The sequence below is a fragment of the Engystomops pustulosus genome, chromosome 1 (assembly GCF_040894005.1).
Source record: "Engystomops pustulosus chromosome 1, aEngPut4.maternal, whole genome shotgun sequence".
Classification (NCBI taxonomy): Eukaryota; Metazoa; Chordata; class Amphibia; order Anura; family Leptodactylidae; genus Engystomops; species Engystomops pustulosus.
The window spans coordinates 39961885-39980810 of NC_092411.1; the positions used below are offsets into that span (position 1 = coordinate 39961885).

The following is an 18926-nucleotide window of genomic DNA, read 5'->3' on the forward strand; positions in this document are numbered from 1 at the left end:
TGACACCCATCTATCCCACTGACAAGGCATGGCTCATACAGTGGACTGACCAGAAACACATGGCTTAGTCCACTTTGTAGTGTAGAGTGGACACCCCAAACAGTTGATCATTGCAGAGGTCATGTGTTCTCCCCCAGTCGGAATATTGATTGCCCCTTTAATTTTGATCTCTTTGTTTATACAGAAATTAAATTGTGCTCTTAGTTCCCCATAGTTGGTGTGCCATGCACTGGTGTTTGCCAAAAAGTTCTAAGCTCTTGGACCGAGGATGTTTTTTTCTTCATGTTGTTGAACATTCTGAGGTCATCCTTGTCCAGCTGCCATCCCATCTTGTATATTGTGATGAGACTGGGCTTCCTAGACACAAAGCGGACAAAGGAGGTGACAGTGGTGGCATTTGAGTATGTGAGCAGTGAGTATGTGAGCATTTGGATAATATTCAGAACATTTAGGTCCGGTATGTCTGCAGCTGTTTAAAAAAAAAGTCCTCCATCCCGATTCAGTGATCCTGGGATTGCAAGGCAACTCAATCCTTTTCAGAAACCCATTTCTAGCCAGTGTACATGTGAAGGTTAAATAAATGATAATGTATCAGTATTTTATCTAAAGTATTTTTAGCCTTATTTAGGAAAAAAAATACAAAATTTAGTCAAAACAAATGAGAGGGGCATAGTCTAAGACAGATAGTAATGACCTTTACTGAGGATATGTAAGAACATATCAGTAGTATAAAAATGCCTAGGGCCCATAAAAAAAACATTCAATGGAAATCTAACATCAAAATCCATCATGATAAACACATGCTTACAGTCACAGTGACAGTGGTAATCTTCTTATATTTGTCATCCATGGCCTCCTTCCTTCTCCAGATGGGCTCCTGGGGGCGTTATCTGGTTACACTGTGTCACCCTCCCCTGCTCCCTCAGCATTTCCCCCTCCTTATGCCTATTGTAATCTAACACAGTGTCAGGGGAAAGTGCTCCTGCACAGTGCAACAACCTGTGAAGCTTCAGCACAGTAGGGTTCTGTTAATGCCCTTCAGAGCCCTGTTTTGCTCATTAGCATAATTTAGAAAGTTTGTTTTGAAGGAAGGAGGCCATGGATAATCAATAAAAAAGATTTTGATTATAGATTTCCTTGTATCTCTGTCAGGGTTCTGGATCAGTGGATCCTCTGGACTACCGCGGGAGGTGGTACTGGCCAAGACCTGGGACTGGAATCTAAGTGGCACCGGGTCTTCACCAGAGCCCGCCGCAAAGCGGGATGGTCTTGCTATGCCGGGGTACCAACAGGTTGTTCCACAGGTGCAACTAGCACGCGGTGGCAGCCATGGTCAAGGTACCTTAGCAGAAGACAGTCCCGTGGTCAGGTTCAGGCACAGGGTCAGGGCAGGTAGCAGAGATGCAAGGTCAAGTCCAATCCGTGGTTAGCAACGTGAGGTCTAGACAGATGGGAACGGGAACACAGGAACAGACAGGAACACACAGGAGGACGGGAACAGGAAACTAGGGTCTGGTGTACTAAATTTGAGCTCCCCTAACGAAAAGATTACTGCAAGTAAAACTTGACAATCTAGCAATCTCAGCATGAGCACAAATACACAACGGAGGCTGAATACAGGAAGGAGAGCAATTGGGAGGACAGGAATAGTGGGTAACAACCAGAGCAGGTCCACAAAACACTCACTATTATATAAACACAGACAAAGGGGAACAGACAGGGAAGAGAACAGGCAAACTTCACAGAATCTCTCACCACAGACAAAGTAACAAGCTACCAGGAAGTATAGATATTCCAACAGAACAAAGTCAGGATAATACAAATAATACAATAATACAGGATAATACAAATTAACACCAGCAGGTAATGCAGAAACACCAGCCACAAAAAGACAGACAAACAATCAGGCTACATAGCACAGTGGTAGAGAAATGACCAGAAAGGCCAAAAGATAGCGGCTGACACTGACAAAATTCGGGCCTTACTGTTTGTATTGCAACATACACAGTACCTATAAATTGCATTCTATTCTGCTTAATCCATGATATAACCCAATTATCTTTCCAACTGTCTTTTAGTTTCAACAAAGTTTTAGCGGATAGAAAAACAGAATAGTGCCTTATAATAGGTCATGACATAACATGTACCCCTCGCAGTAGGAACTCATAGAAATTGTATTCAGAGTGATACATAGCTACCTACTGTATTTCCAATTGTCTTTTAAACATGAATTTTGTTTTAGATTAGTTAAAGAGCTACAATCTATAAATACACAGGTAACTGGAAACCTCTTGCCTGGGGATTTATAAAAAAATTTTTAGAAGGAATCCAGACCCATCTCAGGGACCACTTAACTCAGAGTGATCCCAATGATGCCAATGATTGACCACATGGTTTGGGCCACAACTGTAAGCAAAGAGAACTGGGCCTTTGCCAATGGGACAAAGCACTGGATATAGGTGAATATTTCTAGAATATTTTCTTCTTTTTTTTTTCATTATAGCTCTTTTATACTTCTAAGTCATTCAGTTAGCACATTAAAATAAAGAACCACCTACTGAGCCATTTCCATGTGTTATGCAGCAAAAAAGTGCTCTTAGGTCTCTATATTTGGCGTGACATGAAGTGGTATTTGCCAAAAAAGCTCTAAGCTCTTAGACTGAGGATGTTTCTCCTTCATGCTGTTGAACATTCTGAGGTCATCCTTATCCAATTGCCACCCCAGCATCCATATGGTGATGAGACTGGGCATTCGAGACACAAAACGAACAAAGGAGGTGACAGTGGTGGCGTGGGATGTTATAGGGTGACTGTACATTCTGACCATATTTAGAAAGTTTAGGTCGGGCATGTCTGTAGCCGTTTCAAAAAATGTCGTCCATCCAGATTCAGTGACGCCGTAGTTGGATTGCAATTCAAGATGTTGAAGTTTTTTGAGAAAGCCATTTCTTGCCACTTTCCCTGTAAAAGTGAAATAATGTAGTTTAAACTCATAGTAAGTGCATCAGTACATTAGCAGATTTTTATTTTTAGCAATTAAAATTTTTCTATAAAGCTACAAAAGACAAAGGGGTTCGGAAGACAATGACAGGGTAGGGCATAACTTGCTGATCGGTGGGAGTCTCAGTGATGTGACCCCCACAGATCACGGAAACGAGTGGTCAGATGGGGTCCCAGTTTCTCAGTCAGGCCCCTTGTCGCCCCATGAGAGTAATGGAGCAGGCGTTCCCGCATGAAAATTCTGCTCCATAAATCTTAATGGAGCCAACGGTAATTGCCCCGCGCTCGGCCCTATCCTGTTTATAGGGCCTAACTTGATTTGTGGGAATACCCCTTTTAATGTTTTGTATTTTTAGTTAAATCTGCTTGCATGTACAAATTTTTTAAAACCTTTATGATATAAACAGCCAGGGAACAGGTGGTCTAAAGCTGACCAGGACCATTGGTTAATTCATTACGGCTGCTGCACATCAGTGTGGCACACATACCCTACACATGATACACAGACAGCACAGCACATAGAATTGTTTCATTTCAACAAAAGAAAGAATAAAAACCATTTTCTGTCAAACCAGACTTTATTTATAATAAATTTTACAGCTGAATAATTATGTATGAAACAAAATTCAAACAAATTGTGCAATAAGTTGATCCTATTGAATATGTAAGTACTATTGAACATGTAAGTACTTTTGATTATTGCATATAATTTGAACTCATTATAACTGCGCAAGAAGTTACTTGAATATTCCTCATATCATATGAAATCAGTGACTTACCCAGCAATGTAATACTTGCATCATCCAATATCTCCGTCATGACTAGAAACTGGAGGTTTGGAAGAAACCGAAACTGGTCTACAATCAATTCAGCAGCAAGAGCCATTCCTCTTCCAGTAGGTAACCACAGTTTCTCCAAATGAACCAGGGACCCCAATGATATCGCTATGGACAAAATATATTTATCAGCTTTGGGTATGCCATAAACTAATACAATACGATTTTATGATAATATCAAAAATAAGTAATTATTGTAAGGCCCTAGGAGATAGGGACAACACACCAAGACCAAGATCAAGAGCGGGGACAGGTGAGAAGCGTGGACGCCGCGTCAGCATGTAGAGAGTGGCACGGGTGAGCCCGCGACGCGAGAGCACCTGTGACACATATTAATGCTTGTACTTTACCAAATGTCTCAGCGCTTTCTGTTCCAAATATTATCTGCCGATCCAAATTAAGAATTTTCAGAGATGTGAAATTCTTCAATGCTCCAGCTGTCAGGGAGAAGGTAAGTCATGGTAAGGGTTTTGTCATGTAAATAATATGTAATTTTAGAGACTTCTACAGTATTATAACCCAATATAACCCAAGCAGACCATGATGATTTTATTTTTGTACTGAATCATTTTATTCATATTTCTTTGTTTTGTTTGTGTAAATGTTATAGAGACAAAAGAAGAGTTTTTGTTCGTATATATATATATATATATATATATATATATATATATATATATATATATATATACAGGCAGTCCCCGGGTTACATACAAGATAGGGTCCGGAGGTTTGTACTTAAGTTGAATTTGTATGTAAGTCGAAACTGTATATTTTATAATTGTAAATCCAGACAAAAAAAATTTTGGCCCCAGTGACAATAGGAGTTTAAACATTTTTTGCTGTTATGGGACCAAGGATAATCAATAAAGCTTCAGTACAGACACCTTACAGCTGATCATTACAATCTGGGACTATAGTGAAGCATTCAGAAAGCTTCACCAGAGGTCAGAGAGGTCTGTCTGTAACTATGGGTTGTCTGTAAGTCGGGTGTCCTTAAGTAGGGGACCGCCTGTATACACACAGTATATATATAATTTATATTATGTGTTTGAATTGTAAATGCCTTAGGCCTAAGTTTTTAGTGGCAGCTTCGCAGGCAGATATCTGTACACAGGAACCTTTCTACTGTCACATCTGTGCTGAGTGACAAGGGTTAACTAATTTGAATAGTCATCGTTGTTTCTAAAGATCAGGGTCAGGAAGGAAGAGTTTTCTTTATGGAGACTTTGACAATTAAGGCGTGTGAAGACTTATAGCCATTCATGCTCCACTAGGAGATTCTGGGAAATAAGTAAATTAGTTTTCCAGGATGGGACAAGGAAAACAATGGGGCAGATTTATCAAACTGTCTGGAAGTCAGAATATTCTTAGTTGCTCATGGCAACGAATCACAGCTCTTTAAAATATTCATGAGCACTGGTAAAATGAAAGCTGAGCTGTAATCTATTCCAACCATATTGCTGTCTACAGTTGGGTATCTGTTCCTTCTGGAATAATTATGCTGGTTTGGCTTTAATTCCACATCATGTCATTAGGCTCATGTTAATGGGGCTGCCTTTCAAGGTGCCAAAAAGAGAGTTGTTTTTCCCTGTCCCATCCTAGAAAACGTATATATATATATATATATATATATATATATATATATATATATATATATATATATATATAAATATATATGTGTTTCTAAAGAGTCAGGGGACAGCTAACTGACCAATGAACCCTAAATCTGGGAGGTCTCAGAAACTGACTTAGCAATCCAGGAACACTCCATTGTGAGGCCACACACCAATTCCAAAATTCTGACCAAAAATCCTCCGAAGGTCTATGTCCCTGTCATAAGGTCTGGAGTTTAGTCACTGCTAAAGCGGCTGTGTCAGGTTTGCCATGTGACTGCAAAAAATGTATCTAATTCATGAGTGTCCGGGGAAAGGAAGAAGAGAGTCAGCACAGTCATTGTGACCCCTACATGCAGTGATTCAGTGCCGGATGAGTGAGGCCTCAAACTAAAGTATAACCCGAAGCTTTCTCGAGAATTCTTACCAAGTAAAGCCAATTCATCTTGCCGAAGAAAGGATCCAACAAAGTTCAGTTCTTTCAGCTTCTTACATTCAGCTAGTGAGCTCATCAGACCATCTTCATAGTGTTTTAATGAAAGGTGCAGGACCTCCAGATCTGCAAAGTTTTTAATGATTGGAGCTGAAAAATAAAAATATTAAATTCATGTCTGTTAAAGCTTTCTATGAAGGGTATGCATAGTCAGAAATTTACATAGCATATGCGCTGAAGTTATCTTTGAGTGTTTTGGTGTTTGTTATTATTACTTAAGAGGCTGAGATAGTTAATAATAATTCCTTTATTTATATAGCACACACAGATTACGCTGCGCAACACAATTCAGTCCCTGTCCCCATGGGGCTCACAATCTATTCAACCTACCAGTATGTTTTGGGGTGTGGGAGGAAACCCGAGGACCCGAAGGAAACCCACGCAAACACGGAGAGAACGTACAAACTCTTTTCAGATGTTGAACCTGCGACTTGAACCCAGGACCCCAGTCTGTAATGCTAACCACTAGGCCACCGTGCTGCCCTACAAGTTAATAAAGTCAATTATGCAGTATGTGGTAGCTTTGGGGGCACAGTGTGATGCATGGAGCTGAAGGCACTCGGGAAGCAAATTTATCAGCAATAAAGCATGGCCAGGAGAAGCTGTTGTCCTATACCTGATGGAGAAGAATCAACTTCTACGTGGGGTCCAACAGAATGAAGACAGAATGCACAGGCTGTAACTAATTACAGTACATGATGTCTATATCTGCCTGATGGCTGCCCTGCTGTGCTGTATATATTTATGTGCAGTATATGGTGTGTGATTGCAGCATATAAATAATTTATAGCACTATATAGCACTTGAAACGCGTAGGCCTTTTCCCCACAGCATGTAATACGTGGTGATTCCATTTGGATATCCGCTTTTATTATACAATCTTCTAGCCTTTATATGCATTAGACACATATATAAACACGCCATGTCACAGTGCTCCCCAGCAGTCTATTCATAGCGCTCCTCAGTAGCCATGTCACAGTGCTCCCCAGCAGCCTATTTATAACGCTCCTCAGTAGCCATGTCACAGTGCTCCCCAGAAACTGATTCACAACGCTCCTCAGAAGCCATGTCACAGTGCTTTCTGTGACCAAGTTACTGTACGCCCAGAGGCCAAGTCATAGTGTTCCTCAGTGGCCAAGTTACAGTGCTCCCAGTAGCCATCTCACAGTGCATCCCAGAATCTAACAATAAACCTGCCCAGTAACGATCAGTGTTACCTCCTTCTGATGCTGATGCATGGGTGGTGCTGCACAGCACACCTACACAGCAAGGTCAGTGCAAGTCACGCACGCAGCACTTCCTACTTTGCTCTGCTGGCGTGCTAATCACTAGGACAGTGACTAAGTGCCACAGACCAGGGGCAGCCAACCCAAAATCGGGCCACAGGCCTTGTGTTTGACACCTGTGATCTAGATTGTTAATATTATAGGCAGAGAAGTTTGAAAGTATTGACAGAAGACCTTTTTATACTGTAGCATTACAAGGAAGGATTGGATATTTTCTATCATATATGTAACTTACCAAATTTGGTTGATCCGGCGTCAAAACTTGTGCAACCAAAAGCAAGTTTTTTCATTTTGCCCAGTGTTCCAAATTCAATTGGTAAATGGTCAAGTACTTCCGGGTTTTGTAGAAGATAGATAGTTACATCAGTTAGGCTGCAAAAGTTGTGTATTTCACGAATCAGATGCTCTAAACCAAAGAATAATGATTATATAATTACGTGCTTTTAATGCTGAATTTATATTCTTACATTTTATGTTGTTGCTATTGTATTATGTTATTTTGTTTACTGTAGTAATTATAATTATAGTGCTCTAAAAGCTTTAACCCCCTAATGGCTTTCCCATTTTTTAGCTTCCTGACACAGACATTTTTTTTAAACCTGCGTCACTTTATGTGGTTATAACTTTGGAATGCTTTAACATATCCAGATTTAGCGTTTTGTTTTTTGTGACAAGGGGCAACATGTATGTATGGTGTAGTGTGTTCTACCAGCAGACTATAGCTTTTGTGCAGGATAGGAATGCCCCATATTGGCCCATGTTTTTATAGCATGTCATGTCTCCCTGCCAGCAGTGTGTGGTGAGTCCTCGGGAGACATGAAGGGGGAAGCAGCAGTTCATATGTAACAAGTCATCTTCTGCTTAATGCCTCATTTTCTCCTCACTCATTGCCATTCCTTTCCTTCCTCAGCTCACTTCTGCAAACAATTTTTGTTTAAACTGCCCTCCTCCTCTGGGACTCATCATAAACTGCTGGTATAGAGCCAGATAATGTTAAAGAAATTATTGAAAAGTACTGGAATTATTCAGTTTCACCACAAAGGAATTTTTGAAATCAACGTGCTAGAGGCTGTTGGAGCCTGCCATCATATAAAAATTACCTTCCTGATGACTGGTTCCCTTTAAGCAAATATTTCTATTTTTAGGATGTTAGAAGTCTTAAATATACAAGCATTTCTTTCAAACAACATGCCTTATAATTGTTAAAACAGCTTTTAGAAAGTCTGCTGACTCTTTCAGAGTTGCACAAGAGTTCTCATTTTTATTGTATGGGTACATGGCGAGGCAGAGAAGGGAAAAGAACCATTTTCCTTTTTAGAGGGCAGATTTTGCTGGATAAGTTTTCAGCTGCTATGATTGGAGCTATCTCTTATCGTGCATGTTACAGGAGGGGTTGTTAGCTGTAATATAGAATAAGTTTAAGGCACTGACTCTGCTTGTGAATTGGTGCCATAAACATGATGTAATAGTTCAGCACATTGCGGGAAGTCACCTCGCATTGGGGCACATTTACTTACCCGGTCCGAGGAGTTCACAGAAAGTGCACTGTGCCGCGATTCACTAAGATTGTGCGCCCAATATCCTGCATGTGTCGCTTCCCCTCTCAGGTCTGCCAGAGTTTACCTTCTTCTTTCTGGTGCATGTAAGTGCATTGTCTTGTGACACAAATTGACAGTTAAATCCCGCGCTACTCCCGAATCAGGCGGACGATCCGGCGGCACGCCCCCCTGATTTTCTGTCGCATGAAAACCAGCGCAGCTCCGTCACAAGCGCAAACCCCTGTTAAATACCTGTCAAAGATGTGTAAATCCCAAAAACGGCGAACAAAGCGACGAAAGTGTGATCCGCAACCCCTAGTAAATAAGCCCCATTGTGCGTCCTGCATCGGGAAGGACTTTAATTCTTGGCGTGCTATTAAAACATGCACGAAGTTTATGAAAGGGGGGAAATTACCTATTAAAAATATAAGACACATTAAGCTACAAATAAAAAAATGTACTAGATGGAAAATTGACTGTCATAAAGATGTTGTGAACATTGCCTAATCCCATGTGTACAGCAAAGTGACCCAAATCGAACTTACACACATAGAAATGGACAATACCTGGGTAGTTTCCCCCATTGTTGCATCCAATCTCCAGACATTCTAGAGGCATTTTGAGAATCAAATATTGCTCCTCTGTTGTCAAATAGGAATCACATATACATAATTTCCTGAAAGAACTTAAGTGCTGCTCAATTGCAGGCGCCAGGTGCCTCACAAAATCTGTGCAGTTATTCAATTCTAGCTCAATTCTATCTGATATTGAGAAAAGAATCTTAAAGTGTTCACAATCCACATTAGAAAAATTATAATGGTTTACTTCATTTACTTGAATTTTGAAAATTGGCACCTTATGCCCCTCAATAGACCTAAATGCGTCAATAATTGAGTCCATTATTACAATCTGGCTGGGAAAAACTGAGTAGAATTCAGAACAATCATTATTTAGCTTTTCATTCTTTTTCTTCATATCATTTAGTGATAGATAAGCATCTGCATAATCCCGCTCTACAGTAGGCACTCCATATTGTTGCAAAGCTCCCTCCAACCTCGAAAAATCGGGAGGTGTTTGCTGTTTTTCTGCGTTAATGTTGAACTTGATGCTGCTCAGTAAACCAATACATTCTGGGTATTTTTCTATAAAAAATAGAATTTTTTCTGCAGAATTGTTGGTGGTGAGAGTAACGCCAAACTCAAAAGATTTTCCTGTAAGGAACTGCATTATAATAGGAGCACAGTCTGGTAGACATTGGCTTTCAATGGCTGATCCAATGGCAAGGCTTGTCAATAAATTTATGAGAATCACATCAATGTTTATAGGATTGTATTTATGGAGTATTACAAAAAAACCTTCTTCTTCCAGTTTAAGTTCTGGGTGCCTTTCCAAATATTCGGTGCTGTCTAGGTGACAATCCAAAGCTTTGGGGTTTCCATAAAGACTGAACATATAGGAAATAATTTTGAGAGTTGCCTTTGTAGAAATCCTGGTTGCATAATTAAGAAAATAGCAGTAAGGTCCAATTATTTTAAGAAAATTATTTATCTGATGAAGGTAATAGAGACCTTTGTCCAGATCTTCAGGTTTCTCAGACTCTATTAACTCACTGAGTCTTTTTCCAGCTAGAAACTCCTGGAATGAAGGATTATAGAACATGTATATTGGATGGAGCCTCTGTGCTGTAAATTTACTCAGAAGTCCATATCTGATGGCTTTGTCCCCATCCACATCGGCTGCTCTCAGGTCATTCTCTGTAAAATTAAACTGGGACTTGAACAATCCCTGGAGGGCAAGTTCTCCACAAGAAGAGACCTGAGAATTCACTGCTTGAATCTCATTAGGAAACTTTGATATATTATATTTCACATATTCCTTAAACACATGGATGTCACCAGTTGTGTTGTCATCAGGGAATTTAATCCAACAGGAACACTGAGCCAGAATCATCAGAGGAGTTGTTAGTATGGGTGGAAAATGTGGGGAGGTTTGTAGCTCCAGCATAAATGCTTCAATCTTTTTACGATCATGTGGAAAAAGTTTTTTGGCTAGGTAAATTGAACTATATAAGGGGAATTTCTGGATGCTCATTATGGTCCTTGCATATTGTCGTAGCTTCCTTCCCTTATCAGTGCTCACGGTGACTGCCAGATTCAGTCTATTCCAAGGATTCTTCAGGATTAGCTCTTCTACTGGTTTTGGAGTTGAGTCCTGCACACCATAGTCATCCAGGAGGAAGAGGACTTTATCCTTTAGTTTCCCTGTGATTTCCCCCAGACTCTCTTCTGTCAGAGATGTTGAGGGTCCGATCAGTTGTTGGCAGATGATGTCACTGAGAGTTTGATGGCTCTCGGCAGAAGCAAGAGAGATATAAAACACAAGACTGAACCTGCTGAGTATAGGACAGGATCCTGAGGCCCACAGAATGGCAATCTTTCTGAGAAGAGCGGTTTTGCCGCATCCAGCTTCCCCTTCTATCATGGTGATGTCATTCAGCTCAGACAAAATATCTGGTAATGTCAGCTGCCGCACGGGCTGATTTTTTGTATCTTTCAACATTACAGAAATGTCAGCAAATTTTGATTTTAGATCTATAGCAACAGAGTCTCCAAAAGGAGATGCACAGCAGAATGTAGGGTCATGATACTTTTCAGTCAGATGTTTTCTTAAATTATCTACTTTTTCATGTATCTGTGTTTGTTGATTTGGTGATTCTAGAAAATTGTAAAAGAAAGTAAAAACCATTATAGGAGGTTATGACAATATAATGTTATCTTCGTTACTGTTATTACTGAAGTCTTTACACCTGTTACTCTGCAACAATCAACTTGGGCTTCATACACACTGCCAGAGCAGTGCATGCTGTAAGCTGCTCACCCCTCACTTATCTCTAAGAAGCTGAGCTACAACACCGCAAAACGTCTTAAAAATAGGTCTTGGACATAGAAAAAATGTGTCTGTGGCCCCTCCATAAACCATCAAGACTTTATTTTCATAATAGTTTAAAAAACTGTCACACTGGACTAGACCTGCTCGTTCGAACCGACTGGTTCTTATTCATGGTATAAAAAACATCAAACAGCTACAACATTAATATTATTCAGGAGACCAGTGAGAGAAAGTTATATCATACTACAAATACAAATACAAAATATGTTTGAAAACTAAACTGAACAGAGAGAGAAAAGGTGACACATACTATGAATACCTCACGGTGTGCTGGTAACTACCAAACTAAACACATTATTGAATACATAATGTGAATACTTCCCAACACAGTGGGGCATATTTACTAAGGGTCCGTCGGACGCATTTCCATTGGGTTTCCCGAATATTTCCGATTTGCCCTGAATTGCACAGGGGTTTTTTGCGCATGCGATCGGAATTTGCTGCATCGGCGCCTGCTTTCATGCGAATTTAAAATTTCGTCTGGACAGGAAGCTCCTGCCCGTCACTGTATAGTGCTCGATGCGGTCGAAAAACAGCCGCTGAAGCACTATTACTGCCGGTGGAGCGATATGGCTGGAAGACAAGCCTGGCATACACAGCTCCTTGAACCTGGATGCGCAGCCACATGATTACATCATCACGCGGCCACGCACCCCTTCCTGTCCAGCAGCAGCCGGAGAAAGGCAATGCTGGAGCCACTGCCTGTGAGTACAGGATTTTTTTTTTAAACAGCAGTGAAAAGATTGTTGTGGGCCGGGGGCCCTAATATATGAGACGATTAATTATGGGGGCATTTTAGAAAATAATTAATGGTGGAGTGCAAGCATAGGAAATAATTAATTATGAGGGGCAGCATAGGAAATAATGGTGGAGGGGCATCATAGGAAATTATGGTGGGGGGCAGCATAGGAAATAATGGTGGAGGGGCAGCATAGGAAATAATGGTGGGGGGCAGCATAGGGAATAATTACCGTATATACTCGTGTATAAGACGAGTTTTTCAGCACAAAAAACGTGCTGAAAAACGTCCCCACGGCTTATACACGAGTCAATACAGTAAAATCAGTCAGTAAAAATTACAAAACTTACATACTTACCCTCCGGTGGCCCCGATGCGCAGCGATGCTCCCCCGATGTCCGCGCAACTCGTCTTCAGGCTTCTGCGCCCGTCTTCTTTCTTCTGCAGGGCGCCGCCATTGTTTTTCAGCGGCACGTCATGCTAGGCGCCGCCCGGGAGAGAGCAATGGCGGCGCCCAACAGAAGAAAGAAGACGGGCACAGAAGCCTGAAGACGAGACGCTCGGACATCGGGGGAGCAGTGCTGCATGTCGGGGCCACCGGAGGGTGAGTATATAAGTTTATTTTATTTTTTTTTATGCTGGGCAGGCTGTATACTACACGGGGCAGGCTGTATACTACTGGGGGCAGGCTGGGCTGGGCTGTATACTACACGGGGCAAGCTGGGGTGCTGTATACTACTGGGGGCAGGCTGTATACTACTGGGGGCAGGCTGGGCTGGGCTGTATACTACACGGGGCAGGCTGGGGTGCTGTATACTACTGGGGGCAGGCTGTATACTACTGGGGGCAGGCTGGGCTGGGCTGTATACTACACGGGGCAAGCTGGGGTGCTGTATACTACTGGGGGCAGGCTGTATACTACTGGGGGCAGGCTGGGCTGTATACTACACGGGGCAGGCTGGAGTGCTGTATACTACTGGGGGCAGGCTGTGTACTACTGGCGGCAGGCTGTATACTACTGGGGGCATGCTGTATACTACTGGGGGCATGCTGTATACTACTGGGAGCAGGCTGTGTACTACTGGGGGCATGCTGTATACTACTGGGGGCATGCTGTATACTACTGGGAGCAGGCTGTGTACTACTGGGGGCAGTGCTGTATACTACTGGGGGCAGGCTGAGGTGGCTGTATACTACTGGGGGCAAGCTGTGTACTACTGGAGGCAGGATGGGCTGGCTGTATACTACTGGGGGCAAGCTGGGCTGGCTGTATACTACTGGGGAAAGCTGGGCTGGCTGTATACTACTGGGGGCAAGCTGGGCTGGCTGTATACTATTGGGGGCAGGCTGGGCTGGCTGTATACTACTGGGGGCAGGCTGTATACTACAGGGGGCAGGCTGTATACTATAGGGGGCTGGCTGGCTATATACTGGTGGGGTCTGTGACCAATGCATTTCCCACCCTCGGCTTACACTCGAGTCAAAATTAGGGGCCTCGGCTTATACTCGGGTCGGCTTATACTCGAGTATATACGGTAATTGGAACCGGACATTGACCATCTTATCAACCAAAAGCAGGCTCATACTTTCCACTGAGATGCTGGTAAGTACTTGCTCTCTACATTAAATATTGTATTTGTTCCTGTTTTGTCTTTTTACTTTAAAATAAGATATGTGAAGTGTACAGAGGAATTTCTTTTTTTTTTTTAAACTTTAGTCCAGCACTCCAATGGTCAGAGAGGGACCATGAATGCCCCCCTATGTAAAAAGTTTGGGCACCCCTGGCATAGAGTGACTACTGTCCCACATAAAATGTTAGTAAATGACATGTAAGAGCTGTTTCTCAGTACTTTGTGCTTAGTGTCTATGAGATAGATGGAAAAATTACAATATAGATAGATTATATTTACCTGTTACTGGATGAGCACTTTTTTTTAGAAATAAATGTGAAAGATGTTCCCTGAAAAACACATAATATATCCAAAACACAATTTTTGATAGAAAACTATGCAATAGCTGTATCTTTTTCTTATTTTTACTCTAGACTCGACCTGATCAGATATACAGGGTGTAAGTTTGGGACGGTGGAATATCTTGCCAAATATACATCGGATCGAAAAGCTAAAATATTTTTCAAAAACCTATCCAATGATACCAGACTCGGCCTCCCACCACTCCATGAGGGTGGGGGCGCGGGCAACTTTAATTTCTTAAATGGGAACCACCATTTTTTATTGCAGATTTTGATTCCCCAGGAAAAATTACATTGATTCAATCTACAATTTAGGTCATTTTAATTGACAGATGGTGCTAAAATCACCTAAATTAAAAAAAAATGAGTAAAAAAAAAATGAGGTTATCTTTAGAAATGCACATCGGGTAAAAAAACAAATAAATATGTGACAAATATCTCTTAAAAATCAACTGAAACTAAAGGTGACCCTGTATTTTCACCCATGGGATGAGATGTGGGTAATCTTGTATTTTAAAGAGAACCCGTCATGCAAAATAACCCCTCTAAACTAAATATATTTGCATAAACTGCCATTAGAGAGCATTGCCTCTATCCCTTCATTGTCCCTCTACATGCCTGTAAACCTAAGCAATGAGGTCCTAAAGCTGTATGCAAATGACCTGTGAAATGTCCAATGAAGCATTAGCATATTCAAGCTGTCCACTCTATTCATGAGTGGGAGGCACAGCCACACCCCCAGTGCATGACTGACAGCCTGTATAATGATGTGAGGCTGTATAATGATGTGCTTCCTGGTGCTGGTGGCCACGCCCCCTGCAGCCTGTGTGTGCATGTGTGTGTGTATAGGAGAGATACAGCAGCTCCATGCAGCCATGTTACAGCAGAACATGTCAGATTCATGTGTAGCTCATGTCTGTGTCTCCCACCTGTATATTAGGAGGATGCAGCATGTCAGCAGATCCAGCACACACACTAGCCATGCTTTACTATACATTACACACAGACATGAGCAGGGGGAGGAGAGGGGAGGGGGAACAGGGGTGACATCACAGCCTCATTTACATGATAAAGAATAGATGATTTTACAATGAATAATGTATGAAATAACTAGATAAAGGCTGGGATGGGATCCTTGTGAGCTGCTCCAACAGGTAGAGGTGACAGGACAAGTGACACAAACCTGATGACAGGAGTCCTTTAAGTAGAAACTTCATTTAGCATATGTATAAGTCTTCTGTTCTCTTTGGGGGCTGGTGTAATGCGAGTCCCTGCCTCTCACATATATCGAAGAGCTTGAGTAACTTAAGTCTCCACCGCTCTGAAGATGGGGATTTCTGTTGTTGCCTGTTCAAATATTGAATGCTTTACATTAAGAGCTCAAACTGCGCACCTGGTTGAATGTGACAATTCTTTATCAATAGTAAAATCTGTCTATAGAGTTTTTAATTTGTGGATTAATAAGTGCTGTTTAGTCTATGATCCTTTATAGAAGATCAGTAGTTAGGAGGGTTTTGGTCTGTAGACAACACAGCTTTTTAGGTAAACCCAGAAGAAAAAGTTTAATGGAAATGTCATGAGAACTATCTGCCACTTAACCCGTTCCCGACATGTGACGTAATAGTACATCACATGTCGGGTGCGGGTGCACGGAGAGGGCTCACAGTGCTAGCACTGATCGTGGGTGGTAACCAGTCCATCGCCGGCGGCCTAGAAAAAATGGCATTGGTCAGATTTTGTATTTGAAGTGTATTTGCTGAAATATTCCTTTTTTCAACGTTTTTGCAACGTTTTTCCAAAATTGAAAAATACTTAATTTTTCCTGGGAAATCTAAATCTGCAATAATAAATGAGTGTTCACATTTAAGATTTTAAAGTTGCCCCTCGCCCAGAGAATGCAGGTAGGGGGCCGGGTTAGTTATCTTGGATAGATTTAAAAAAAATATTTGACATACGTTATGTCTTTCGAACCGATGTGTATTTCGCGAGAGATTCCACCGTCCTGACCATTTTGTTACACCATGTATGTATCATAAGAGCAGTACCTTTAAAAACATAATTTTACACTTTTCTACACAAGCTGCTTATCAATATGCTAATCTATGGCAATATTTTCAGCAATAGTGTAATTTGCTGCAGAAATTTCGCTAAACTCTAATACTCTCTCCAGCATGTGTGTATAATAAAATTGAACTTCTGCTTTTATTCATAGAAAATATTCTAAACTTTGCCAATGCAGTCACGAAGCTGTGAACATTCAGAACAGAAGACGTCACAGGATTGCACACACGACGAGAGGAATGTCACGTGTTCCTCCAGTGACGGAGCCGGCCAAGATGGACTGCAAGAAGAGAGAAGATGGAGAAGAGGCTGCCATATCGCACAGGAGGATCTGGGCAATGCTGGAGACGTCGTTATGAAGGTAAGTGAAAATTAGCCTGCCCCAAAGCCCCACAAGAAAATTAAATTGAAGTGACCAACACCAATTCCACCTGATATTTACTGTTAATTCCACAAATCCACTTCTGATGAAATGCTGAATTTCCTCATTTGTTTTTTTGCTCTGAAGAAATGTACACCTTTAAAAAAAATACATGGATATTTTAGTATTTTTTAAATATCAGGTCAACACTTGCAAGAAAATGCAGAAATTTAAAATTCTAGAGGCAAATATAATGGACAAATGCAATACAGCCTAGTCTATAGGAGATACAGGGAAAATCAGGGCAATAACACATGCTCATAGTTTATTATGTAGCATGGGTAGCATATATATAGCATATATACAGGTACCATGTGTAGCTACAACACTAGTACAGTATGTGATATACAACTCACTCAGGAAACCATTTTGCATGTTCTCTCCAGGGGTCATCATTCTCCTCCCAATTTCCTAGACATCCACCACAGGAGAAGCACTGGACATGGTCTCTTGTTCCTGGGTAAATATATGTTGCATAGGTTTATCATACATTTTCCAAATATATCTGTGTGTCATTATGTATTATGTATGTTTTATCTGTATTATGTATTATAATAATATAATATAATTATCCATCCAATAAATTCTCACTTAAAACAGCACAGAGAAGAAAAGTGTCATGTCTACGTCAGCATCTTCCGTGTTCTGTGCTAGGTTGAGAAGACATTGGGCCACATTTATGAACCCCTTAACGACCTGGCCCTTTTATGTTTTTTTTATTTGCATTTTTCACTCCCCACCTTCAAAAATCTATGACTTTTTTATTTTTACACGTAAAGAGCTCTATGAGCTCTAAATTGCACTACAGTATGGCAGTATATGGGAATTTTCTGCCTCATTCATGGGTTAAAACAAGGCTGACCCGAAGCTGTCATAGCGACCGATTGCCGCTCCCCGATGACATCACGGTGAGTGACGATCGTCACCAAGATGGTGGCACCGATGCACTGCGATCCTTTTGAAGCCAGTGGCAGCTTTTCCCGCGGCGTTCGACGGGATAACACCCACAAAGACTTAACAGCTATGGAGAGGCCCGTGAGCCCTCTCCATTCACCCGCACCCGGGTTGTAGTGCAACCTATTCTATGACTTTTGTTTGTCCATTAATGGGGTCAAATGACATATTAGCTGCCTATCAAAAGTGGTTTTCATGCAGGGATAACAATGTTTTAGGGGTTTTTAAAGGATTTGAAATTTTTTGACCCCCTCTTCATTTTTCATACTGATGACCTATCTACATCTACAATGATGAAAATTTGCATGTAAAGGCTTGTCTTAATAAATCAGTCCCATTTAGATTGTTTACATTTGACTACCTTTGCAGCTCTCATTACTTTTACTACCACCCAACTTTCCATTCTACTCGCATGTGAACCTCCATATCTTTTGCCAACAAAATTGGATTACCTGTGAAGAAGAATCCGGCCTCTGCAAGAGAAGAGGGCTTTATTAAAGCATACACAGGCCAGTGGGAATATGATTGTTGTCTGTTCTGTTCATTTCCCATGGATTCTAGGACATCCTCTGGAATAATCTCCATTGGCTTCACGCGGATATCATAAATTGGTATATTACCAACATCTTGGCCCTGAATAAATGCACAGGAAGGATTGCATTTTTCATGTTTTTCCATCGGAGTAGAAGCTAAGGATTGTGCGCACAGCACCAACCCACAGCAGAAGCATTGACTACTGTTCTCCACACCAGTGCGGAAGAATCCAGCGGAGGCCAACTCTTGTGGAGACCAGGAGGAGAAAGGATCAAGAGTCCAGTGGCTCTTCAGTCTCTTTATTTCACTTCTCATGGAGCAGTTGGGTTGTGTAGGCAGCTGCTCTCGGATTTGTCTGTGTTGTTCTTCCAGCCTATGGATCGCTCTTTCTACATCAACATGATTCATATACGAAGGTAAAGGTGGACTATGGGAAGAATCAAACTCTGAAAAATGTATTAGGTCCATCTTCTCAAAGTATTTTAAAATAAGATAGCAGCAAACCTGTAAGTTTGAGTTTCTGTCGAATT

The 18926-nt window shown here is 41.3% G+C and overlaps 1 protein-coding gene across 1 annotated transcript; it reads right to left on the reverse strand.

Annotated features, from left to right (window-relative positions):
- Positions 1–2525: 2525 nt before the first annotated feature.
- LOC140127026 (baculoviral IAP repeat-containing protein 1-like) lies at positions 2526–18926 on the reverse strand. Its single transcript, XM_072147622.1, has 9 exons — positions 18315–18926; positions 17265–17364; positions 14365–14414; positions 9333–11480; positions 7464–7634; positions 5877–6032; positions 4187–4273; positions 3780–3944; positions 2526–2961 (listed from the first exon to the last, which is right to left on the reverse strand). The coding sequence occupies exons 1-9, from the start codon at positions 18862–18864 to the stop codon at positions 2597–2599; spliced, it is 3792 nt and encodes a 1263-aa protein (XP_072003723.1). The 5' UTR covers positions 18865–18926; the 3' UTR covers positions 2526–2596.

What these genes read in the sequence shown, in the direction of transcription:
- LOC140127026 (XM_072147622.1), bottom strand. Translation starts at nt 18,864, where the DNA reads ATGGACCTAATACATTTTTCAGAGTTTGATTCTTCCCATAGTCCACCT. An exon ending in AGATGAATTGGCTTTACTTG is followed by an intron (nt 4,274 to 5,876) that starts GTAAGAATTCTC and finishes TCTCCCTGACAG; the next exon opens with CTGGAGCATTGAAGAATTTC. An exon ending in AGAAAGCGCTGAGACATTTG is followed by an intron (nt 3,945 to 4,186) that starts GTAAAGTACAAG and finishes TTTTGTCCATAG; the next exon opens with CGATATCATTGGGGTCCCTG.